Raw genomic sequence first — 27,326 nt, forward strand, 5'->3', positions numbered from 1 at the left:
TAGAAAATCATACCAGAATCCTTCATCGTAATGCTGGCAATTTTAAGAGTCGACTTTGAGGATTTTGTTGTAACTTTTTTCTCCACTGAATACCGCATGGAGGTTGAGATGATCTGATCGAAGTGATACCAGGTCACATTCTTAGATGTTGAATTTATCTCACAAATCAGTGTTACTGTATCCCCTTCAAAAATGTCTGTAGGACTCACAGTGAAGTCTGTCTGATCTGGGAAGACAAAGAGCAACATTCTGCATTATTGTCATTTCAGTTCACATCTTTCATCTTTCACACATCTTTCATCTCATGGGAATCCTAGGTGCTTTGCAGCTAATACACACTCAACATCAGCTGCAGGGCACTACTTCTGATAGAAGGTATGCAATTTTCCCTCAACATATTCTACTACTATCTTTGTCAGCCAAAGATCCCAGACGGTTTTACACAGAGGGCCAGAAATATTATCACCACCACTGTTATCGAAGTACATAAATTGGGAAAAGAAGCAACCAAGTTGAAGTAATCCTCTGAGACCAACAGACCAGTGCTCAGTGCACTGAGAATACAGCACCTCTGGGCACTTGATTAGGCAATTGATTTGTAACACACTGTCCAGCAGCAACATGAAAACATTTCAAGGAAGCCAGGGGGAACCTGTTCTCATGTCAACTGCAAAAGGTTTTGTTTTTGTTCGAAGATGTGGGAAGTGCTGGCAGCCTGATATGCTAACAGCTGTTCTCAGTTCTGGAGTTGAACTTGACAGTATTCAAGATCTCTCCCATAGATGGACTGCATAAAAGTTCAATGGAGTATCTAGAAGGATTTGATTTTCTGTGCAAGGTATTGCATGCATGGTCATCTCATATAAGTCCTAAGCTTTGGTGGTACAGGATGAAATGGAAAAGCCAGATAAATAAAAGGTTTTTAAAGGTCCAGTAACAAATAATCAACAGTATAAGACAGCTACATGGTTCAGGCTAGAAATTCTAAAGTAAAGGTTGAAGGAAAACACTGAGAGAACTTAAACTTACTAGTTATTTCTGCTGTGTACGTAGCTGGGTTTAGCTGGTATGATGAATCTAAAAATTGTGGTGTAACTTTGTTGGCATTTGCCAGCTGTTCAAAGCTTACAGCTCCTGCTTTTACTTCGTAGTTCGCAAAAACACTTCCAGGCCTGAACAGATACAAGAACAAGAGAAGCACAGAATTAAATATCTTGCATATTAGTGGTTTTGTATGTTGTGTTGACACATCTTGTGTGGCTAGGAAGGCTTCACAGGGCTCTCCTTTGAAGGCTCCTGTTGTGACTCAAGACTTGATCTGGAAAACATAAAGGTTATGCTACAGCTCTTCCCAAAGTAAGAACACCTCTATGTGAGATCTCCTTTGTGTGCTGTTAATCTCTATTAAACTTCTCTTAGATACCTAAAATACAGCTATATTTACATATGTGTTGGCATAAATAGTATCTCTGTTACTCAGATCTAATGTTATATCCAGAGTCAATGTACTAACTAATCTTCCTGATGATCTAGGAAATGATATTAGGTTTACTCACATCTATTTCCCCTTTTGGGTGGAATTCAGTCTTTCCCATAAAGGTTTTGATGCAGATGGAGAACAGTTATGTTTCTTGGAATTTTGCACAGTAGTGAATTTTACGCACAATCCTATTTCCACGCTAATAGTTGGCCTTTCCTTTGCAGCTATTATACTGTTATTCAGCTTGTATATACTGAGTGTGGGTTCAAGCCAGAGTGAATGTAGTCTTTGCTGACTGGTGTCTCATTGAGACTGGAAAGAAGGATTTGTGTCTTCCATGAAAAAATGTAATTGTTTACTTACCTGAAACCAGTCACTGTTGCTGACACAAAGCCCGGTAAACATCTGTAGCTAGCTTTGAACTGTAAGAAAAGACATACCACATGACATAAGTCCTCTGTACATTGCTCTAGTCCTCTGTACATTAAAATGGGAAACTTTCTATTCCACTCTGATGTAAGGGCATGTAGCATATCTGATATAACAGGACTGGTGTTTTCTGCACTTTCATGGAATATGTTTTTGTTGATGGTTTCATTCTATGTGTGCTCATGTGGATTTAACCTGGACCCACTGTGTGATTAATTTTTTCACACTTTTGATGCAAAACATTCCTAAATACTTTTCTATTGACAAACATATTAAAATTAATGGGAATATTGTCATTGCCTTTCAATGGATTTCAGCCTTGGCCCACTTTGTAGCTACCACCGCTGCGTACTTGACAGCTACCCACAGACACAGTGACAGTACACCTGATTTAACAGACACCATAAGTGTCTCAGAGGGCTTTCTTAGAGGGCTTTCTTCCTTCAGAGATGGAAAACTAAAGTCATTACCGCTTTTTCAAGGTCAGCTTTGTATTGTTTGTATAGTTCGGAAGAAGAATCCCTGAGATCATCCTGAAAGTTTATGTCAAGTCTGACTGACATATTCATTACAATGGACTCTCCCATACCACATGAATCTGTAAGGAAAAACATTCAAGTTAGTGTAAAAAAAATCAAAATCAATGCTTACAAAGTGATTTCTTAGCTTATTCTTCTGATTTAATAATAGAATTATAATATCATAAAATGGGTTGGGTTGGAAGGGATTTTTAAAGTTTATCCAGTCAAACCCTCTTGCCATAGTCAGGACATCCATCCTGACCTTGAATACTTCCAATGATGGAGTAACCTCAACTTCTCTGAGCAACCTGTTCCTGTGTCTCACCACCCTAACAGTAAAGAACTTCTTCCTTATATCCAATCTAAACTTACCCTGTTCAAATTTTAACTCATTACTCCTTGTCCTATCACTACAGTTCCTAATGAAGAGTCCCTTCACAGCACCCTTGTAGACCCTCTTCAGATACTGTAAGGCAGCCTTCTCTTCTCCAGGCTGAACAGCCCCAACTTTCTCAGCCTGTCTTCATGTGGGAGGTGCTCCAGTCCCCTGATCATCCTCGTGGCCTCCTCTGGACTTGTTCCAACAGTTCCATGTCCTTTTTATGTTGAGGACACCAGAACTGCACACAATGCTCCAAGTGAGGTCTCGCGAGAGCAGAGTAGAGGGGCAGGATCACCTCCTTTGACCTGCAGGTCACGTTTCTTTTGATGCAACCCAGAATATGGTTGGCTTTCTGGCCTGCAAGAGCACACTGAAGCTGGCTCATGCTCATTTTCTCATCGACCAACACCTCCAAGTCCTTCTCCTCAGGACTGCACTGAATCTCTTCTCTGCCCAACCTGTAGCTGTGCCTGGGATTGCTCTGACCCAGGTGTAGGACCTTGCACTTGTCGTGGTTAAACTTCATGAGGTTGGCATCAGCCCACCTCACAAGTGTGTCAAGGTCCCTCTGGATGGCATTCCTTCCCTCCAGCGTATCAACTGAACCACACAGCTTGGTGTCATCAGCAAACTTACTGAGGGTGCACTCAATCCCACTGTCCATGCCACCAATAAAGATGTTGAACAAGACCACTCCCAACATTGATCCCTGAAGGACATCACTCATTACTGTTTTTGCCCTCTAAGTATTGAAAAGTCACAATGAGGTCTCTGCAGAGCCTTGTCTTCTCTAGCCTGAACAAGCCCAGCTCTCTCAGCCTGTCTCCATAGCAGAGGTGCTCCAGCCCTCTGAATATCCTGTAGCCTCCTCTGGACTTGCTCCAACAGGCCCACATCCCTCTTGCATTGGGGGTCTCAGAGCTGGATGCAGGACTGCAGGTGGGGTCTCACAAAAGCAGAGTAGAGGGGCAGGATCACCTCCTTTGACCTGCTGGTCACACTTTTTCTGATGCAGCCCAGGATATGGTTGGTTTTCTGGGCTGTGAGTGCACACTGCAGGCTCATGTCTGGTTTTCATCCACCAGTATCTCAGCATGGCTGTTTTCAGTCCTTCACTCTCCAGCCTGTATTTATACTGGGGATTGCCCTGACCCATGTGCAGGACCTTGCTCTTGGCCTTGTTGAACTTCATGAGGTTTGCACAAGCCCACTTCTCAAGTGGTCAAGGTTCCTCTGGATGACATCCCTTCCCTCTTGTGAATGAAGTACACCACTCAGCTTGGTGTCGTCTGCAGACTTGATGAGGGTGTACTCAATTCAACAGCCTATGTCATTCATGAATATAATAGTATGGATCTTTGAGGACATCACTTGTAACTGGCTTCAATTTGGACATTGAACCACTGACTGTAACTCTGGATGTGACCATCTGACCAGTTACTTGTGCATCTAACATTTCATCTGTCAAACCCATATCTCTCCAATTTAGCAACAAGAATATTGTAGGGGATCATATCAAAGACCTTATAGAAGTCTAGGCAGATTACATCTGTAGCTCTTCCCTTGTCCACTGATGCAGTTAGTCCTCCTCGTAAGACCACTAGATTAGTCAGGTACAATTTGCCCTTGGTAAAGCTATCTTAATTCTAAATCAAAATCTTACAACTTGCCAAGATTCATTTGTATAATAGGAAAGTTGGGATTCTCCTGATTTTTTTTATCTAATTTAGATGCCTGGCATCTGCTAGAAATCTATGCAAAACTGTGGACAACTTTAAAAGGTGATAAACAGCTTTCTTAAAATGGTTGAATTACTACATTGCTCTAGCTATAGAGAGTTTGTATGAGTAACTTTGATCAAATACTTATCTTTTACATAGTGAAAGTTACACAGGATGAATCTCCACTTATGTTTCACTGAAATTAATGTAAAAATCCTCAGTGACTTTGGAAGGGTAATATTCTGTGTGAAAACCCACCAATGGGCATGAAGTAATATAAAATGCTTAAAGAGATACTGTAATTTTCTATGTTGGGTCCACTTAAGGACATGTCCATACCATTCAGTGGAGGAGCATTGTACCAAGGGTCCTGAACTTCAAAGGGGTATGTGACTTCCACATGGAAGAGATACTAGGTCTGGTTCTGGAAGTAGTACAGTAGTGCTGATATGGGGCTGCCCTGTGATAAAAACATTGCCTCCAAGCCGAGCTGATTAGAATGGGCATGCTGACAGCGTTGGACTGCTTCCAGCTCTAGAGCTGCCTCCGGACGACTCTGCATGCTGCTCCATCACAAATCAGAGGAAGAGCCTCATGGGTGTTTGTCTTGGATTACAGAGGCAAGCAGCAGAGTTCCATCACAGTGCTGCCAAGCCTAAGTGCCAGTCATCAGTTAGGTTCCTAATAGCCCATGGGCACCTTGTCACAAGAGTCATGAAATAAAGCCAGACAAAAGATTCATGCTGGATTTTTTGCTCCTTCTCTTCTCTTGAGCACTGTGGCACACTTTGGTCACATTTGTAAGTTTCTCTGTTGAAAATCTGATGAGATGAAGCTTTCTTAGCAGAAGCTGGAAGTCCTGAAGAGGCATGAGAGTGATTCCAGGAGCTGGGGCTCCAGTATGGCACTAAATATCTGCAAGTACTGGGGTCAAGGTGGACCCACATCAGAATGATGAAGTTCAGCATTGTTTCTCCTTACCTTTAGTCTGTGGTTCACAGTAAGGCCCGGAGAAAGGCATTTCCTTCATGTAGCCACAAGGCAGATCAGGTGCTAGGTTGACAGAAGGGCAGGTTATCAAGTCACCACACACAGCACTTGGCCAAGCATATCCATCTTCACAGGAACAACAGCTAGTGTTCTCATCACTGGGCAGACAGACTAGTATCAGACAAAGAAATGCTATGAGAATGGTAAACATGGCATTTTGTATTGCATGATATATATTCACCCTGTGTGCCTTTATGCCAGTGATCTCAACTAAATGTTGCCCTTCTTGTGAGTTCACTTGAATGATGCAAACATGATGATCTGACACCTTGCAAACCTTACTGTACTAATGACAAGTAAGTAACCAGAAATGGGGACTAGACTGATACAGTGATAAATCTGATTAATTACTTTTAAATAATTGAATGCAGATGTGAACCCTGATCATAAAAATGTACCTGGTGTGTTGGCCAGGGTCCTATGATAATTCTAAGATTGGGTGTTTCTATATTGCCTAAGCTGGAAGCAAATGTATAGGGTTTTAAAGATTTTAAGAATATATAATGGTCATTACACGGTGACTAGTGAGGTACTGTCTAATTCTGACTGTCTCCTGACAGATGCTGCATAAGAGAAGGTAACATCACAAAGTCCTTTAAAGATGTACATTCTCTCTAATAAAACAAATAAAAAATAAAAACATAACCCCCAAACCACTTCACTGTCAGTTTTTCTGTTCTTAATGTACCATTGACAATATAAGGTATTAAAGTAACATTCACACACTGCATGTGACCCTGAAGACCTCTAGAAGATCCATTTGCATGTTGTTTTGAGAAGCAATGAACACTTTCTTTCACTGCTTTATAGGTCAGCTCATGTAATAAATCCTGTCTGATATCTGGTCCAGTAAGCACATGGTTAGAGAGTTATACCAGTGAAAGACTGCACGTCATGCAGCCTATCTTGATCAGGGTCAGAGTACAGCCTCTTACAGCAATTTATGTTTCAAATGCAAGTGGAGGGAAGTAAACAGTCTGATAACCACGGCTGCAGCTTCCTGACACTTGAAAGTAACTCAGGCTGTCTTTTAGTCAAACTGGATCAAAATGCTTTGGCTCAGGCTTCCTCTGGCTTTGTCCTTTCCTTAGGAAAAGAAAATCATTCAGGGCTATTCCTAATGCCAACATTATATAAAGGGGATTGGAGAGATGCAGATAACAAAACACGCTGTTGTGAGCTTCAGTCTTCATGGGTCTTTCATACACAGCAGAGACAGCTCAGTTTTGCTGATTCCTAAGCATGATGGATGGTAAAACTCAGAGAGATCAACTACTGGCAAAAAAAGCATATGTAAAAGTAAAGCAGGATATAAAAGTAAATAATCAACCCACCTGTGGTAATGTTGATGTTTGAAATTGTCATTTCTACGTCTGAAATATTTGCTGAAACTGGAAGATTAAGATTTTTGAAATAGTCTTTGACTGGCTCCAGGAAAGACGAATCTGTAAGGCTTACTTCAATGTCAACAGTGTACTCCAGAGGGGGAAGGTCAAAAATAAGCACTGAAAGAGAAGAGAAATAGCATGAGACTAAGCTGTGTATAAGGGAAAATCAGAAATTGGTGGCTTCTATTTTGGCATTTGGGATCATTGTTGCTTAGTGTGGCATTTTGCTTAGGAAATCTTGTTTCCACTCAGCAGATATTCTGCACATGTTTTATCTGCTGCTTGTCTGACAAAAGACAGATTTCTTTGGTCTTTGGACAATAGGAAGTTGATACAAATGGCATAATAGATACAGAGAAAAGCTGTCCCATCCTTTCTCTCCTTTGACTCAGTAAGTCACAGTACTTTTAAGAGGTGCTGGCCCCGATAGTGATTTCACCCTTGGCTTACTGGAATTATGCTGTTACCACATGTTTGTGTACGTACTGTTTCGTTTCTGCCTTTGCATCTCTGATTGGAAGTTTTCCTCTACTAGTTCACTGTCAATCTGTGGGGAAAAAAAAGAGGGTGAAGCTCTGTGAAAAAACAAAGTGAAGCTTTAGTTGCGGTTGTTGGCAAAGAACTGATGGAGAATGTATGTGGATAGGGTTTCTTCCCTCCACCAATCTTCTCACCTCCTAGGTTTTCCTCTTTAAACAGAATATGTATATCTTCCATGTAAGAAAGTAAGGCACCACCTGAGGGATGCACTGAGAGTAGATGCCTCTTTGCATATTTCTGCAAGGCAGTTGCCTCCGCTTGGCAGGAATTCATCAGCTAAGGAGCTGATTCAGTGCTTTTAGTCCATTTCTAGCCTAGCAAACTTCTTGGGAAGCCTCACCACTCAGCCTCTGAATCCAGAACATGGACTCATGCCACCCTTTGCTTTCCTCTTTGCTCTGAGCTTCCAGCTCTGCAGCAGCAAAGCCAACCTGAATAGGAGTAGAAAAGGGTTTGAAATGCCTTGGCTCCAGCTCAGGTGTCAGGCCAGCTATTCTGTGGGCACAAGGTTGACTAGGGCAATGGTGGCACAATTTCAGTGTGACTGGGTTCATGCAGGGTGCAGCCAAGTGAGATGCAGACCATATTATTTTTTTAATCATGCCCTAAAAATACACTGGCACCACAGTTAGCAAGAAAGGCTGAAGAACAAGCAAAGACACAGGCAGGAAATTCACAGCTTTGCCAGTTTCTTGATTCCTACTGAAATCTTTATTTACAGAAAGGGTGAATAGCTTGGCAACTCTTATGTAATCTCTTTACATAAAGGAACCATCTGGTGTGTGATTAGAGCTGGGCTTCATAATGCAGCTGTGCTGGCAGTGAAGATCCCAAAGTACTCTGGCAGTTTTGCACTGCTGGGGTACTGCTGTTCGCCTCAGAGGTTAGCTAAGAGAGTTACAGAAAGCCCGCTGTGATCCATGTCTTTCTCCATGTTTGGACTACATGGTTTCCCTTTTCAATTATTCTCCCAAACAAATGCAGGGTATTGCTACATGGCTAAATACTTCACATATTTCACAGCATTAAATGATGACTCATTTGCAGGTTGAAATAGGCATCAATGATGTTGAAAAACAAGGTGTTACTCTTAATGAAAATGCCTAAGTGCTGAGGTGGAGACAGTTTGCAAAAACTGCAAATGAGATACTTGGTCACTATTATACATCTGCCAAAGAGCAGATCAGGCTGCTGGCATCAGCTGTATCTCGGCTTGCCAAGAAAAAGGATTGGTGGCAGGAACAGCTTAAGGAGTTCTCACCTTCCTCTTCAAGTTTGCATGCCTGTTTTCAACCTGCTCAAAAAATTGCATTGTGCTCTGGTTAGTCCATCAGAACTAAGGTCCCTGTGGTGCTAGGGGCTGAAAATAGATGCTGGAGTTCATTTTGGCTTGACAGGGTTAGTAATGTAGAAGATGAAAGAAGCATTTTCTGGACCAATAATAATTATGATAGACCAAGAGTCGGTAGGTTTGTACATTAGTTTTCCTTACCAAACTACATTAACTTACACTTGGTCATACCATTTTTTTCTGTTCCTTTTTTTCTTTTCCAGTTAGTGATTATTTGTACAGAAACTGTCTGTTAATAAAACCATATACAGGACAAAGCACTATGGTTTTTCCATAGTTCACACTATTGATGAATTAAAAACAGTATGGGAAGATTATTAAAAATGTGGGAAACCAAAGTCTGACTGCAAGCACAATGCCTAAACACAGGTTTCTCAGGAGTGGTAGTTTGATCATCTACTTGTCCTGTTGTCAAGACAGTGGTAAAACTCCTGTCACCTACATGTAAGCACCTCCATGCCTGAGCTACATTTGTTGGCGCACCACTTCTAGGCAATGTTTGTTTGATTTCTCTCTCTCACAGGACAGGTAAATTCCACCCAGGAGCAGTGCTCTTGTAACTGTTATTTCGCTCCAGAGATAGCAATTTAAATCCCTTGTGGACTAACACAAGTGAGAAATCAGTTTTGCTCAATCCCATCTAGAGAGGAGTAAAACTGGGAAGCAAGGAGACCCCGGTTCCTGGATTTCTCCATGTCTTTTACACACTAGGTAAAAGTTTCCCCACCTGGTTTGAGTTTCCCCACCTGATCTTATACTGACTTTTTCCAAGGTTTTGTGGATAAAAAGGAGAGATATTGTAGCTGGGTGCTACACCTAGAGATCAAATGAAAACCAGTGGGGCTAGAAGAGGATACTCACTACATATTGGATGAATGGCTCAAAGTTTGAGTCTTGTAATGTGTGGCAACATGCTGTGACCAGTAGAAACAGGCAGTGGAGACCTTCAGTAATCAGCGATGGCATTTTGTCCAGTGACTTTGCTGTACAGCCTGAAAAGAAAATGAAGCAAAAGCAGCTGTCTCACACGGTAGGAAACACCAAACACTCTACAAAACCAGTGTGTTCAGATTTTTTCAGCACCCTCTGTTTGATTGCTCCATCCAGGAAGAGCATGGAAAAAGCTCTACCACTATCACTGGTCTGTTTCCCTCAAAGCAATTTTTTCACATCAGTTGTACCTCCTCAAAAAGGAGGGAGAAAGAAATCCCCTGGAGAAGGCAGAGTCCGAAGTAGACTCCTAACAAGGACAAATGAGGTGCTAAAAATTCATCTGCCATGAGAAAAGTTGATTTTGGATCTTGAGATATTTCTCACAGTGGTACTTGGCAAATGCACAGCCAGCACATGAGGGAATAGTTAGGAATGTTGCTGTGAGGGCCTGTCCTGTTGCAGCAGGGAGAACTTTGCTGCTAGTCATGTCCCACTCTGGAGAGGGCTGTAGTAATATCATGGACTCAGCTAGAGATTTCTGTGTGTTTGTTACCCTTGGCTAGCAAGAGAAACAATGAAAAGTAATATATTAATGGAAAAATCCTCGTAATTTTGAGTTTCTAGCATACATCTCCATTAATTGTACTGAAGTTTACAAATAAATAACCTAGAACACAAGAATAGACACACCAGAACAACAAAGAAAGAAATCAAAAAAATCAGAAAACCAAAACCCAGAAAACCCCAACCTTTTCCAGCTCATTCATACCTAAGCTAGTTTACTTGTGCAATAGACTGGATGATGAAACAGAAAGGGAGAGGCAAAACGTGCATGAACTGTTATTACAGGTCTTGACGCATTTCTGCAACCAGGCAAAACAGAAAGGAGCTAAAGAATACATAAACATGTGTATTTTCCTTTGAATATACACTTTCTGATTATTCCTAAGAACAGAGGCAGAACATGCCTCTAGCACACTTTCCTAGCTCCAGAATGAATAGCTAGTAGAGAGGCACAGGAAAAGGAAGAAACCAAGTAGATTATGAGAATAATTTTAAGAAAGGAAAGGACTGAGAAAAGGCTCAAGAATAGTATTGAACAGTACCTGAGTGGATAACATCAGCTTCATTAAAATAATAAGCTTTTGTACAGTTATGATCTTTCTGCATTGAAAGATCTGGCTGTGAAAGGCTGTGAATCACTAGGGGAAAGCAGAATTATCAGCACCTCCTGAGATGATAGTGAACATTGACAATGACTGCCGATTGCCATCATGTTGCACATCAAAGCTGGGGCTCACAAGCAGACAGGGAGCTTCATTGTGACTTTACAGATCAGAAGAGCCCATGATGGAAAATTACAATATGAACATAATCTGAGCTCTCACCTTGTGAATGGATAGAGGATAGCAATGACCTTATAGCCAAGCAATATGCTTGATGTCACTGACACAGATATCCAGCAGGGATGTATCAGTGTTTCTCACCAGATGTGGCTCTTCAAGCAGTTCATCTGCAATGAAACTTCACCTGCATACTGATTAAAAGATAAGGCAAAAAATTAGGAGGAAATTATTTGCTTTTCCAATAGAGAGATGTCATCACCAGAGTTCTGCAGGAACATGTGTGTAAGCCCTCGGTTCCCAAGTGACTTGAAAAAGGCAGTGATACAACACTGTGGAAAACTTTAAAATGACTGAGACTGAGAAAGGCAAGGTCTGCCTGTGCAGATGGCATCGGGATCAAAGATTACTGAGTGACTGAGTTGTGAAATCCAGGGAATTCAGCACTGATAAGCATAAGGAAGAGAGAAATGATCCTGATGTTATATATTGTGTGAGGGACTGATGGACTCTGATCTGACTATTACTGCTCAGAAAACAGGGTCTGAAGAAATGTCAGTGGAATTCTGAGATGCAATTAAAGGAGGGAAATTAATTTTAAGATATTCTAGGTTAGCAACAGAGAGAGGGAAACAAAAAAAGAAAAGGGGGGGGGGGGGGGGAAGAAGACCCAAACCCACAAAAACCCCCCAAAACCTATAAACCCCTAGTAGTATCTGGATATTTGAGCTCACCCAGCATGGCTGTTTTTATGATTCTATGTAGAGATAACCAGAAAGCAAAACATCTTGTTGATTCAGATAATCTTCCCACCCCACCCTAAAATCCATTAAAAAGAAGATTGTTTCAGGATATATATATGTATTTTAATGCACTAGGTGAATGACTGTCAGAATTGGGGTCTGGGGAGTGGTAGCGACAGAAGTAGGGAAAAGTTTCTTAACTTTCTTGGGCATGTCCAGGACTATATCCAGTGTTCCACAAAAGATACTATTTTGAAGACACTATCCACTTGTGAGAACCTCAAATTTACATGGATCTGGCTAATCCCAAGATCAAGATGGATCAAAATGGATCAAGAGGGAAACATTGTCAAGTTACAAGCTGTGACACAGATCCTTGATACAGTGACATTACTTACTAGTAGAAACACTAACAAAAGAAAGATTGTTGATAGTTTTGTATATGCACATATGCTTCCAGCTTATGGTACATCAGCTTAATCTGCCCAAAGAACTTGTATTTCATCAGTAATGGGTTGATGGAACAGATGGCAGAAAGGAAAAAAAAAAACATTAAACAAAATTTATGATGAGGCTACACAGCATCTGCTATAGTTTTGCATGTATCACTTGCACTGTCCACAAACTTGTATTCATATTCAAATGTTGTGGGTCAGCCTCTATTTTCAAATTCACCCTTTGTGCAGCCATGTAGCTGAGACCAAACACCCTGTTAATTGAGAAGTGTGCTGCTATTCAGGCTTTGATAGCTATTTAAAACTACTCAAACCAGTACCTTGAAAGCCAGAAACTAACAAATATCTTGCAATTAGGGGAAAATATCAATGTTCTTCTCAAGTAATGTGGCTGCTCTTCTTGTTCATTTAATTTTTCATTGGAAAAAAAAGAATTGCTGTAAACTGTTCAGTGAGCAATTTCTTAAAGTGTCTATCTACCTTCAGCTGGTAAAACAGAAGATACAGGGACACATTCATCATTTCTCGTACAAACTGTCTCCTGGGAGGCAGTAAATACCTTCCACTTATTAAGACCCAATATGCTACAGAAACCCAGGTTTGCTACCAAATCGCATCTCCCCAGCATTCAGGCTAAAAAAAGTTTAAAGTTAACTTTAAAGTGCAGAAGATTCCTAGAGGTAAATAGCAACTTGTCATTTTAACTCAGGACAGAGGTGATCTACATACCTTCTCTCTACTTTTTCTGTAAGTTTGTTTTTTCATGAATGTTGTAAAACCTCTTATAAATCACAATAGCAACCACCACATATCTATTAGAAAATAAAAATGTTACCTGGAGATATAATCTGTTTTACCTTCTCAGGTGATTCAAGTTGAAGACCTAATTACATCCATGTTAAACATCCTTTGTTTTCTACTACAGCACAGTCTACTCTCTCTGATAGAAACGAAGACACAAGAACTTGTATAACTAGCTAAACATGTTATGACCAGAGATGCCACTGCAGAAAACCCACAGGGCATTTTAAGAGCTATTTCCTGATACCATCCATCTATCAAGTAGTGTTTATTAGTTCTTCCTGCACTGATCTAAGTCCTTCAGGTTCTTATCTGCAGATTAGTTTATCATGTGGACTAACTTGTTCTGCTGCTATTACTCACCTGCTTTCTTCTAACAGTCAAAGGTGTTTGAGGACTGAAAGCAGTAAAATCATAGTTCGCAGCTATGGCTAAATGTCTGTGGGTTTGATTAAATTAAAAAGAAAGGAAAACCCTCAAGTTTTCCTATACATGATGGCAGCATGCTTGCTATGGGCTGGACCTGGAAGGAAGTAGTGACATGCGTTGCTGCCCTTGGAGAAGCTGCAGAGATGCAGACCTATGGCTCTGATAGCTACTCTGAAAGGTGGGGAAGAGCAGGAAAATCCCAGAAACCAGGGGAAACTCTGGTGTGTTACTAATGTTTCTACCTTGAATAGAATCTGGAGCCATAAAACCCACTACACAAGCAGGGACCATCTGTCCAAATAACAGGGGGGGCCTTGTCTCTACAGTATTTTATCAGCTGGTTTATCAAAGGAATTTCTTTCCACAGCAATGCATGTGAGACAGTGATTCACTGAGCTCTTATCAAGTCCGCTGGAAAGCCTGGGGTTGAACTCATGTTGTATTCCAGACTCAGAATAAAGATGGCAAAACCTCTCAGAAGCTGGATGCAACACCGCAGGCTCTTACACCATTTGCCATTCTTACTATTTTGGACTCTGAATTTGCATGGTCAGCCTTTCAGAGAGATGTGCCTTAGAATAGAAGGACAGAGTGAACCCCAGGCATATTGGAGCTAATAGGCTAATTACTTTGAGATGAAAAGTTTGGGAATGAATCTGGCAAGGTCTGGGGCTTCATTTATCATCTCTTTCACATGACTTTATATAGTTTTGCCCACCACAGTCTTGTAGAAAAGAGTCTGGATGAACTCCTAGCAAATTGCTACCTAAATCCACTCAGCAAGATGATGTTGCAAATAAGGCTTATCTAATTCTGAAGTATTTTTAATATAAGACCTGGAAGATAACGAAAGTGCTCTACTTGATGCTTGTGATGCCTTAGCTGAAGTACTGTGTCTGGATGTTGCTGTATCAGAGAGCATCCAAAGGAGAGTCATGTGAATGCTAAGGCGTGAGCAGAATACGATCTTGTGAACAGGTTGAAAGTTGTTCGGTGTAGTCAGGACAAGACTCAAATAAGGACACAACAACTTATCTGTCACTTGATAAAGACTGACATAAATGTTCACAGCAGCAGCTGGGTGAAGGATGATCTGGAATTATACAATCTAAAGCAAAGTTAAATATGTTGGTGATTATGGAAAATGTGTAATTGTAAACGTTAGAAGCACTGAATAAAGCTACCCAAGGTAGCTGCAAAGTTCCCTTCACTGGACAGTTTTAAGAGCAGGTAATAAAATTGCATAAAAAGGAGCACCAGGTAGATGGTTTATTGATCTCTTCCAATTACCTCAGTTTCTTTCTTTACACAACTTCTATTTCTGTGCAATCAGTAAGCTCAAAGAGATTCACAGACATGCAATACCACTGATTCTTGTACCCAGAACTCAGTTTGGACTGACTATGGCAGTGACTATTACCCTGTACTCAGCACTGGGGAGCATGCACCTCAAATCCTGTGTTCAGTTCTGGTCCCCTCACTACAAGAGAGATAGATACCTAGGTGCTGGAGCGAGTACAGAGAAGAGCAACGAAGCTGGTGAAGGGTCTGAAGCACAAATCCTGTGAGGAGTAGCTGAGGGAATTGGGGTTGTTTAGTCTGGAGAAAAGAAGGCTCAGAAGAGACCTTATTGCTCTCTACAACCACCTGAAAGCAAGTTGTAGTGAGGTGGGGTTGGTCTCTCTTGCAAGTAACAAGCAATAGCATAATAGGAAATGGCCTCATGTGCCAGGAGATATTAGGAAAAATTTCATCACCAAAAGGGCTGTCAAGCATTGAACAGGCTGCCGAGGGAAGTGGTTGAGTCACCAGCCCTGGAGGCATTTAAACACCTGTAGAAATCACACTTATGGACATGGTTTAGGGGTGAACTTGGCAATGCTGTGTTAACGGTTGAACTAGATGATATTAAAGGTATTTTCCAAACTAAATGATTCTATCTTAGACAAGTTCAGGAATTCCTTTCTGGACTGGCACAGCATTTCCACTGGTTTAAGAGCAGAGGAGGTAAACTGTATCTACAGCCTTATCAAGAGTTTCCCCAAAATGATATTTCCAGAGAGGGGCTCTGGTTCGTACCATTTTCTACATCAAGTCACATTTTCCACATTTACTAAGAATATACTTTTCCTTCTTGACCTATGACTTTAAGTTCCTCTATTCCTCTGTGAGCCTCCCCGTGAATTGGTGATGACCTTTTAACATACTGAAATAGTCTACATGGAAAATTAAAATCATTAAGTCCAGCTATCTACAGATCAGGTTTAAATCATAGCATGACCAAGCAAGGCTTCCTGCAAGGAAAGATATAGCTCTGCAAGACTCATGTTTGCAAGGCACAATAACTGAAATAGGAACCACTCAACCAGATACCTGAATTATAGCATTGACTAGTTTGGAAAAGACCTTTAAGATCATCAAGATCAACCATTACCCCATCACTGCCAAGACCACCACTAAGCCATGTCACTAAGGGCCTCATCTACGTGGTATTTGAACCCTTCCAGGCATGGGCATTCCACCATTTCCCTGGACAGCCTCTTCCAATACCCGATCACCCTCTCTGTGAAGAAATTTTTTCTTAATATCCAGTCTAAAGCGCCCCTGGCACAGCTTAAGGCCATTACCTCTTATCCTATCACTTGTTAGTTGAGCAAAGAGACCAACCATCTCCTCTCTCCATCCTCCTTTCAGGTAGCTGTAGAGAGCAATAATGTCCCACCTGACCCTTCTCTTCTTCAAACAAAGCAACCCCAGTTTTGCCTATCTGAACGACCAAATTATCAGATCTTTCAATCACTCCTAATGCTGTGAGAGAGGCCAACAGAACTTTTCATGAGCATTTCAGCATACTCTGGACAATACCAGCCAGCCCCAGAACATCATCCTAGCCCCCCCCCCCGAATAGTTCGCAGTTGGACATACTGCTTGTCAGTGGAGAGCAGCAATCTGCTGGATAAGTGAAGGTATTCTGACATGAATAGAATCATAGAATCACAGAATCAGCTAGGTTGGAAAAGATCTTTAAGATCAAGCCCTAGAATTACCTCAGGACTGCTGAGACCACCACTAAATCATACCACTGAGGGCCTCGTCGACATGGTTTTTGAGCACTTCTAGGGGCAGTGATTACACAGCTTCCCTGGGCAGCCTGTTCCAATGCCTGATTGCCCTCTCTGTGAAGAAATTTTTCCTAATTTCCAATCTAAACCTCTCCTGGCACAGCTGGAGACCGTTACCTCTTGTCCTGTCACTTGTTATCTGGGAAAAGAGACTGACCTCCACCTCACTACAATCTCCTTTCAGGTAGTTGTAGAGACTGATAAGGTCCACCCTGAGCCTTCTCTTCTCCAGACTAAACACAGCTCCCTCAGCCATTACTCATAAGACTTATCCTTCAGACCCTTGAACAGCTTTGTTGCCCTTTTCTGGACCTGCTCCAGCACCTCAATGTTTTTCTTGTTGTGAGGGGAAATACACATTAACTGCAGCCATTATTGGCTAAGCATTAACTCCGGAAAGGAGGAAGGTGAGAAACAGTCTGCTGTATTTGGTGGGACACTAGCACTGTCCCAGCTGCAGGCTATCTGTGCAGGTAACCTGTCCAGGAAGTTGCCACACTTGCAGCAGAGTTTGGTAGCTCATGTCTGGTGGCCAAGCTGCTTCTAGAAACACTCTTGCAGGCCTGTGGCTTGTTAACATGGGTTCCCTATCTCAGGTAATCACCATTCACTCAGTGGGATCTGGCTTATTCTACCTTATCCTTCTGTCTGACTTCCTGATTTTCACTCTCTTGTCTCTTACAGGCAGACACATTTGATAACCTCTCTTAGCATGCCCAGCCATGTCTTCTTTCTAGATTCTTTGGGACAACATTTCTAATTATGAGATTTCCCGGTTCTGGATATATCTGAAGCCCAGTGTCCAGTTCCCAGGTTCCCCATTATGAGAGACATAGACATGTTGTAAGTCCAGCAAAGAGCCATGAAGGATACTAAGGAGATGGAGCATCTATTATACCAGGAGAGCCTGAGAGAAATGTGGCTGTTTACCATGGGAAAGGAAAGGCACAGTGGGATCTAATCAATGTCTATAAATAACTGATGAGAGAAACTAAAGAAACACCCATCCCTGAATGGTTTCTTTGGTGAGGGAATGCAGAAGTGTGAGTTGAAACAAGCATTTCTGGACATAGAGCTATCCATCCTCATGCAGCCATCCCAGATACAGGTATTTTATTCCTATTGTCTGAAACGTCTCTATATTCAGTGTCTGGTAACATGGCCCCTTTTGTGGGGGGTAGAGATGGTCACACCTTTGGCACCAGCAGGTAGAATATAACAACTCTGCATCTGCAACAAAGCAGAGCTCTTTGTGAGGTGAATATTAGTCCATAGCCTCAACTCGTGGCCCTCTCCTAGGGCTCTAATACATGACTTGGGTCACTGAGTCTATTACCCCATTGTGTGGATGGCCTCCTCTATTCTGCTTTAGAGTTTTGTCAAGCCTCATTGTAAAAGCAGGCAGTTCTGTGGGTTTGCTCCTTTGTGCGCACTGAGAGACCATCCTCCAACCTCTTTAGAGGGTACTGGTTCCTTAATGTCATAAGCAGAATTGCACCTGGTTGGATGCAAGTATCCTCTAGCCCAGTTGCTTCTTATCCAACATAGGCTATAGCAGAAGCCCTAGGGAAGAGTTTTACAAAAGTGAGCATGTAGCAGCAGATCACCAGGATGTTCTTTCCCCTTCTGCCTATCAGAGGTACAGGAATTCTGGAGACAAAGGCAAGACCTTGGTGTTCAGCAGCCCTTTTAATAACCTATTAAGCCTACACTAAATGAAGCAATCTACAAGGAAACCTAGGAAAGTGTCCAACATCCATGATGTCCAGCAGCATGGAGGTCTAAATCTCCTTTGTTTTGAATCTACCACTCATTAGGGTCTTGATTATCAAACTGGATGGCACACTTGCTCTATGGCCTCATAGCAGCATATATCACTTTTATATTCCCCATTGGTTGTCTGTGTCATTCCAGCACAACAGTCCTTCCACCTCTTTGGTGTTTGTTCTGCTCTGCATCTTTCTAATTGGGCTGTATTATTTTTTTAACTTAATTAAGCACATTTGTCGCCATGCCGGGATTGTTCTGTGGCCTAAATAGCTCTGCCTCCCTTTAAGGCATTTTGGATGAAAGGCCGAGATCTGTGGAAATGAAAGGCATATAGAGAGAGGAGCCATGATCTACTAAAGATTAGAAGGTGTGAAGGGAGGAGATATGTGGTTGGCACAAGACAGTCAAGTTCTACAGTTGCCCAGTAGCTTATAGCAGCTGAACCCTGATTTACCGTTCTCAAACAGCCACTGAGCATTTTTTCAGAGACTTAGTCTCTGGGGCTAAAGACCTTGTTTTCAGTGACCATCCAGTTTGTTATTCCTCAAGCACAACAGAAAAGCTTTCTTTTCTGTGCATAAAACATGACCTTTGGGTAGTGCGTAATAAGTTGGATGATCAGACAATGTTTGTTTCAGACATAAAAAACACAATGACTTTAAGAAACACACACCCAGGCACAACAATATTTCATTGGCGAGTTGGCTAGAAGGGAAAGGGGGGACAGGGGAAGTTGCACTGACCTTAGATAACACATCTGAATGAGAACAAAAATAAAATAAACACAAATTAATCAAGGACTCCAAACCAAACCACTCAAGTGATAAGGATACAAACAGGCAATAAACAGGCTGTGAGATACTTTCTCTGTGATGTTTGAGGAACTGTGTTATTCTGGCTTTGTCCCTAACATGGTGCAGGAGGCTGAGCTACCTGGTGCACTATGGGATCTGCAGAAATTGAGCAGAGGTTCTGTTTTCAGGGGCTATTTTAATTTTGTGTGAGCTACTTGTGTGCAAACAGATCTCGTGGCACTCATAAGTGAAGGGATAAATGTTCCGCATGCCACGTGGGACATTAATATGTCAGATTGAAAACAGAGGTCACTGAAACCAAAGTGAGAAAGGCAGAGGTTTAGACTTGATATAAGGAAGAAATTCTTGACTGTTAGGGTGGTGAGGCACTGGAATGGGTTGCCCAGGGAGGTAGTGAATGCTCCATCCCTGGCAGTGTTCAAGACCAGGTTGGATGAAGCCTTGGGTGATATGGTATAGTGTGAGGTGTCCCTGCCTATGGCAAGGGGGTTGGAACTAGATGATCTTCAGGTCCTTTCCAATACTAACTATTCTCTGATTCTATGAAAAAGGCATTTAAATCAGCACTGCACTGAAAAAAGAAAGCCCTACCCAGTTCTTGCCTTCTTCCTGGCATTTCTTCCTTACCTCTGCTCGGGAAATAATAATTTTCTACTTGACAAAGAAAAACGTTTTTGCAATGAACTGATTAAATTAAGGCATTTATCAGTATAAAGTATGAAGAAGGCAGGAACAAGTATGGAGTTCAGGTTTATAACAGAGCATCACACCCAATACAGCTGCTTTGAATTTCATGTGAAGATTCTCAACTCCAGCTAATGGCTGCTGCTTGACCTTTGTATTGGAGTTTCGTAGAAAGAACAAAGAAAAAAGAAAAGAAAAAAGGAAAGAAAGAAAATGCAAAACAATGAGCTCCACTCTGCTGTTCTAGCTCTTTGCATGGAGCTGAGTACCATATGTTTTAAATGGCTGTGGGAAAGCATACACCAGCATACATTTGATCCCCTGTCATGGCTGGGATGGGAGAAAAGATGTAGCCATGATATTTCCTTTCTTCTCCTCAACCTTTTTGGAGCAGGTGGAGTTATTAGTGGCAGGCCTATCTCATAGCCAACAGCAACAATGCAAGAGATTTGGAGCTCAGCACCAAGTACAGGGAAGGTGGAACTCTCCACGTACTCCCATATCAATACAGTAAAGAGTGAGGTCTAACAACATCCGTTGAAGTGGAATTTCCATGGGCTTCAATGAGTTTTGGACTAGATCCCTAAGTCAGGCCAGCCACGGGTTACTTCTATAGACTGAAGTACTAGAAAGCCTGATGACTGCATGCTTCCTGCTCGTTTCATTTTATTAACCTCTTGATTTTTTTCCTGTTATTGCTGCAAGCACAGCTGGCTGTATAGGAAGCTACTGCGAGTTGTGTAGGTGTCAGCCATTTGGAGTTTGTATAATCCCACTCTGAACAGCAGGAGTTTCCTGCCTGAAGGCCTGGCGTGTCACACCTAGCAACACAAATGTAGATGTACAAAGTAGCATCCAGCTTTCACATAAAGAATTGTATAAATGGAGGAAAGTCCCCCAGATCGGTGAAGGCAGGTCTCTGTTGTCATAGCTCATAATTCCCCTCTCAAAAAAATAATTGTTTATGTTTTGTTCCACTGGTTTCACTTCCATCCTTACTATTTTTGTACTCATCTGTCCGCCAGAGCACAAAATAACTCAGAAATGCTAAATAGTGCCAGTATTACACTTCTTTGAAGCTACACTTGTCTATAATGTTTTCAAAACCATCAGAACCCTTTCCTCTTCATCACTGGCATTAAGTGTGAGATCAAGACAGAACATCATCAGCACAGAGGGGACTAGTTTGTTTTATTAATGTTCAGAAGATTTTAAGGTTCATTAGCCTTCAGACAGATGCTTGGCCTAGTTCAAAATAACATCACACTTGTGAACCCTGTGGTGCGTGTTGGGCTCACAGGGTGTAAAATCACAGCAATGCAAAGACAACTTGCACTTGATGGCGGGTTTGTTCATGCGAACCAACACCAACCTGTGCAGCCAAGTGGCATTTCTCATGCCCCAGGGTGACTTTGGAGAGCTTAAGCAAACACCTGCCATGAGATGTAGAGCTGGAGCAGGTGACCGGCTGAGGTCTCTTTCTGCTCTGCTTTTCTAGGAGACCTAGCCAATAGTTAGCCTGTTCCCAATCTCAGCTAATGCCACTGCCAAGATTCACAGAAATTACTCAAAGAACAGTATGGGTCAGGGGCTGTTCCCTGTCGGCAGCACAGCCTAAACTGCCTTTTAGAGGAAAAAAGGAGTTCAGGCATATGGAGGTGAGCTCTGCCCCAACAGATGGAACAACTCTAGGCTCTCATGCTGCACTCTTGCTGTTGCACGTGTTTCTCCAAACCCTAGCGTGGCCTCGGCCTCAGGTAAAATGCACATTTCAAGACCAGGAAATAATAGCACTAAATACCTCCACTATGAAGATAGGCCAAGAGAATTGGGGTTGTTCAGCCTGGAGAAGAGAAAGCTCCAGGGAGAGCTTAGAGCAGCTTCCAGTGCCTAAAGGGGCCAACAAGAAATCTGGAGAGAGACAATTGACAAGAGCAAGTAATGAGAAGACAAAGGGGAATGGCTTTAAACTGGCAGAGAGGAGATTCAGGTTAGAAATCAGCAAGAAGTTCTTCCCTGTGAGGGTGTTGATGCCCTGGCACAGGTTGCCCAGAGAAGCTGTGGCTGCCCCATCCCTGGAAGTGCTCAAGGCCAGGTTGGATGGGGCTTGGAACAACCTGTTCTAGTGGAAGGTATCCCTGCCCGTGGCAGGGGATTGGAACTGGATAAACTTTAAGGTCCCTTTTGACACAAACCATTCTATGAATCTATGATTCTAACATCTTATGTGTCCTTTCTGAAATAAGGGCCAGTGTTTATGAACAGCAATTGGATTTTTTAAGCTTCAGGCTTGAAACAGGATGGATAGTGAGAGGAAGGAAGGAAGGAAGTTCCATCAGTCCTGCTTTACAGCTGATGAGACTTAAGGCATGCACAAGCTCATCCGGGATCTCAGCCATAGGATCAGTTAACCTGGATTTTAGGGATCCCATGCAGGAATTTAAAGAATTTCTCCTCACAAATGAACAGTAGAACAATCTCAGGAGCAACGGGCATGCTGTGAACAGCCTGTCATAAGGCACGTAGGGACAGCTTTGGAATGAAGATGGTTTTTACACACTTGGTCTAATGGATGTCGAGGGCCAAGCCCATGGTCACAAGAGTGAGCCGAAGCAGGAACTCTAGTAGAGTTTTTCCTCTGCACATGAACAATTGGGGGAAGCTCTGCCGTTTTGAGGAATTTCCGAGGACAGTAAATTACATACTAGATCACAGCTCTATTATGTTTTTGGGGAAGGCATTTGGAAATTAGTGTTTCATATTAAGATACAAATGGTGAATACATACAGCTCTGCTGCTCATGGGCATCATCAAACCTGGTCTTCCACGGCATTGTCTCTCCTGTCGAGCTGGGTTTAAGTGGGACCTGGGTTGACAGCAGCCACCCATGTAAGCAGACCCTCACTATCTCCATGCTTCTGTTCTCTGCTGCCAATCAAGGATGGTACTAGCTGTCCCTGCTCTGGGACAGGATGTTTAGAGACAGCCTGGGGCAGGAATAAGCCATCACTGCTTGTACTAATAGTCTGATAGAGCAAGGGCTGTAGAAATGCCTCAAAGGCAAATGAGACATAGCTCTCCTTTCAGCTAGAAGGAAGGATTTCAGTGCCAGGACTGGTCAACTTTTGGTGATCTTTTAGTTCTTCCTAAAACAAATATTATTGTGTGTAAATCATAGGATGGTTAGGGTTGGAAAAGACCTTAAGTTCATCCAGTTCCAACCTTCTTGCTATGGGCAGGAATGTCTCACTCTAGACCATGTCACTAAAGGCTCTGTCCAACCTGACCTTGAACACTGCCCGGCAGGGGTGGAACATTTACCACTTCTCTGGGGAACCTGTTACAGTGCCTCACCACCCTCACAGTAAAGAAAGAAATCAGGTGATTGAGATGACACAAGGAAGTTAAAGGTTTTTTCCTGGGCTGGGAAAAACCTGTTTATTCAAAAGCATCCAAAATGTGGGCTTAGATACCCTGTTGTGGTGGACTGACCCTGTCCTGCTGCTAAGCATCCACACAGCCACTCACTCCCCACCTGCCAGCAGGACTAGGGAGAAAATAGGAAGAAAAAAAGTGAGGAAAGTGGTGGGTTGAGATAAATAGAGGTTAATAAGAGAAAAAAAGAAAAAAGTGATATAAAGGCCATCACTAATCCCCTCCCACAAGCAGAAAGTCTCCAAGCAATGGCCAACTTGGAAGACAACCATGTCCCCATCCTTATTTATTATTGCTGAAGATGGTCTTATATGGTTTGAAATAGCCTATTTGTGAATTCGAGTCAGCTTTCCCAGCTGTAACCCCTCCCAGCCTCCAGCCCACTCACTGCAGAGTCAGAGTGGTAAGAAAAGAAAGCCTAGATGTTATGCAAGCACTGGTCAGCAATACTAAAACACTGGTGTACAAACAACACTGCTGTACCCACAAATCCCAACACAGCATCTTATGAGCGGATATGCAGAAAGTTAACTCCATCCCAGCCAGACCCAGTGCACCCATCTTCTTTGGCTTACTCAGAAGGGAGTTAAGATGAAGAAGGGAGGGCTTTGAGGGAGAGCTCATTACAGGCTTTCGCAGGGATAAACTGAAGTCTGAGAAAAGACAGGGGTTGAGAGCAGAGATGGTGAATTAAGGTTATAACATCCATGTCATGTCATGGGGTGGCTGTCAGAGTGAAACCTCTCTTACAGGCCACCACCATCAGCAGACAAGCCTCCAGATAAGGCTGCAAATGTGGTAAAAAATTCCTTAACAAAGTCCATTGGTGCAGCATTATAACATGCAAATATAGTGCTCTTATTACTAGACAACTTCTACAGTTAATTAGCTGCTATGCAAGAACTACAGAAAACATGGAGCAGAGAATTCATTTGTCAGAGAGAAACAAACCATTACAAATCCCCTTTTGCAAGCTCTTTCCCTTGCTCCCTGTTCCTGAACACCTACCATGTGCCTTCCCTCTCACACTCATCTCTAAACCAACCCCTTCAGCCCACTGCGGGGTCACCATCACAGCCCCCCAGTTTCTGCCTTTGCCTAGCACTGACTCACTCCTCATGGAGGATACTGCTGAGCACATATAAGGGGGACAAGCTGCTGCTTCGTTACCAAACACACCAGGTGCTAGATCAAATTTGTTGATGGCTGGTAACTGCCCATGGGCAGGCTGAGCAAAAGCATCATCATTTGAGAAATAAACTGTTTAACTATGCAATTACAGTGGATCAGCTCACAAATGACAATGGAACCACTTTTTGAGATCACAAACCTGAGAAACTCTTTCCTGGAAAACTGGAAATGGTTTTCTGAAAGGTATTTGGGTTTATTGTAGCTTGGTCTTAAAAAGCCATCATTCCTGCACAAGGTGGAGGTGAATTCCAGCAGCAGATAATTTCAGTTTCAAGTTCAAGTACATTTCCTTTGCAATGTGCAAACATAGCCCGAAAGCTACTGCTGCCCTCGTGGGTGATGCCTGCCTGCTGCAAGCCCTTGTTTCTTCTGGGAAACTGTGGGTTGCAGCCATGAACAGTGACAGCACCAGGGAGGCTTTCTTGATCAAGATGAATGGGTTAAAAAAGGAACTCTAGTAAAGGCTGCGCTGCTCTTTTGTGTTTTAACAATAAGAGGAAGCTCTGCCTAGTTTGAGGAATTTCCCACGTCTCCAATTCAGACTTTGGTAAACTGCTTTACGAAGCCTGTCTAAGAGGTGTTAAAAAAATAAAAATAATGAAGGAGATGAGGACAAAGATATCTCCCCAGAGCCTATGCATGTTCCATTTGGTTTTTAAACCTGGATCACAGGAGGCAAACTCTAAGGAATCTAGGGAAGTTAAATAATGACAAATGCAAAGTAGTCATACCAGGTTCCTGCCAAGCTGGCCGAGCCATTACTGAGTTCAGTCAAGTGTCACTGCTATGCAGATGATAAAAATTTACCCCTAAACTTCCTTATGTATCACTTCATTCTGCAGTGCTACCAGACATCACCAGACAGATCCAGTGACATAAACAGATGAGGACTTTTCTAGATGACAGGAAGGTCTATGGCTTGAGAAATGCCATTTTCACCATGGAACAGCAAGTGATGGAGAAAGGAAAAAAAGCAGCCTTGGGCTTTCAAATTTCCAACATCTTTTCCCTTGCTATTCCCTTGCCTGTTACAAGATCATTGCCTTCCATAAAACTGTCACTGAAAGCAATAGTTACAGCATTCAAACAGTAACACCTTTCTTCCTCAGGTCTGAAAGCTCCTTACGCATCCAGTGAGCATCACTTTCTCACTGATGGGGAGAGAAACAAGGTTGTACAAGGTCAAGGCACAACTGTGTTTTTTCTGAATGACAATCATTTAAGCATTCAGTAGATACTGTTGCAGCAGACATGTATGGATGGAGCAGAACTTTCATGATTATAGGTGTTGTTGGAGGTGAAAGCATCAGAAAGTATCCCTGTATCCCACCTGACACAAGCACCGGCAACAACATCTCAGCACTCGAACATAATACCATAAAACTGGCTTTCATTTAAGCAGCTCAAAACACGGGTAGAAAAGGATGGAAACAAGATAAATGTGACACTCAAAGACATCACACAGCAGTGTCTCAGCCTGTGGCCATGGGTGCCCCAAGTCACTCTCCCTTGTCAACAGGCATCATCTAATATGAAACCGAAGGGGGATGCAAGAAATTGCTCTTAAAAGGAACAAACCTACCATTTTCTACAGCTGACAAAAATATATTGCCTGTTACCTGCACTGTAAATCCCAACCACTGTAGCCATAAACCAAAATGAAAAAAATACAAATGCTTTTTCAGCTGATCTGTTTGTTTTTTTCTGAAACCAGGTAGCTTGCCCTAGGAGGCAATAAATGCAGCCCAGATAAGCACAGCGTTTCCATGCGCATCTCTCTTTACTTCTGCAACCCCAAGCTTAAACTAGATTAACTGCAGCCTCTATTAAAATTCACTAGGCAAACTAACAGACAGTAGCACTTTGACAGCATCTGAATGGCTTAATTCATACCCTCACAAGCCAAAAGCATCCTACAGAAAACTTTCAACTGATCACCACAAAGTTAAACACATGCCGATCGCATGTCTCCTGCAACAGCAGGTTTACTGGTCATGCAAAGCTCACACCTTAATGTCACAAGCTGGCTCTGAAAACCTCTCCAGTCAACCTTCACCTGCTCCAGACAGCTAAACCGCATGAGGAAACCGATGCCACATTTCACACACATCATCCCTACCTGTAGGACAGCAAGCACTGTTCGTGTCCGAGCCTCTTCCAAACTTGTCCTCCTGTGCTGGGAAGGGAACTTCCCATCTAAGTGTCAACTCCTGCCTCAGTCTCTGCCCTTTGTTTTCCCAAGATCTGGAGACACACCTGCTTTTCCGTGTGTGCTGTTGGTTGTTGGGCTCAGTGCTTGTTTCTTGTTTTGCTTTTCTTTTTGGAACAAATTAAACAGCCTGTGAGCAATTCTCAGTAAGCGAGAAAGAGAACCTTTTGGCTTGTGGTGATTTAAGCAAGCAAACCCCGTGACCTCCCTTTCCTGTGATCAGTGGGAACAGCTCCCTTCTCCACCAGCACGGGGTGGAGTTGCAGCTAAAAAACACAAGCCTGAAAACGCAATGCTGGATGGGCAGGGCAGATCTTCCTTCTCCGTTTGTTGTGTCAGAGAACACGGTGATTCCTGCTGGTCCGAAACACCGAGATGACCTCTAGCCAGGAAGGAACCTGGGAAATATTTTCTCAGTGATTTCCTGCTGTGGGGGGGTGGAAAGTGGATGTAAGAGACACTTTGGCGGGGGTGCTAACAGGGCTGCTGGGGACTGCAACGGCAAGATGAGGAAAACACTTTTTTGGTCATCAG

At 42.6% G+C, this 27,326-nt stretch overlaps 1 protein-coding gene across 1 annotated transcript in view; it reads right to left on the minus strand.

Annotated features, from left to right (window-relative positions):
• The window catches only part of ADGRF5 (adhesion G protein-coupled receptor F5), a 47,098-nt gene extending 20,208 nt beyond the window's left edge, over positions 1-26,890 (minus strand). The window contains exons 1-9 of the mRNA XM_005146430.3: positions 26,703-26,890; positions 9,724-9,854; positions 7,458-7,518; positions 6,918-7,088; positions 5,515-5,694; positions 2,380-2,507; positions 1,844-1,902; positions 1,030-1,172; positions 14-226 (exon numbers count right to left, since the gene is read on the minus strand). Coding sequence (XP_005146487.2) covers positions 14-226; positions 1,030-1,172; positions 1,844-1,902; positions 2,380-2,507; positions 5,515-5,694; positions 6,918-7,088; positions 7,458-7,518; positions 9,724-9,828 — 1,060 coding nt within the window. The 5' untranslated portion in view covers positions 9,829-9,854; positions 26,703-26,890. The remainder of the gene's footprint in view (positions 1-13; positions 227-1,029; positions 1,173-1,843; positions 1,903-2,379; positions 2,508-5,514; positions 5,695-6,917; positions 7,089-7,457; positions 7,519-9,723; positions 9,855-26,702) is intronic.
• Between the last annotated feature and the right edge of the window lie 436 nt (positions 26,891-27,326).

The sequence above is a fragment of the Melopsittacus undulatus genome, chromosome 3, assembly GCF_012275295.1.
Source record: "Melopsittacus undulatus isolate bMelUnd1 chromosome 3, bMelUnd1.mat.Z, whole genome shotgun sequence".
NCBI lineage: Eukaryota > Metazoa > Chordata > Aves > Psittaciformes > Psittaculidae > Melopsittacus > Melopsittacus undulatus.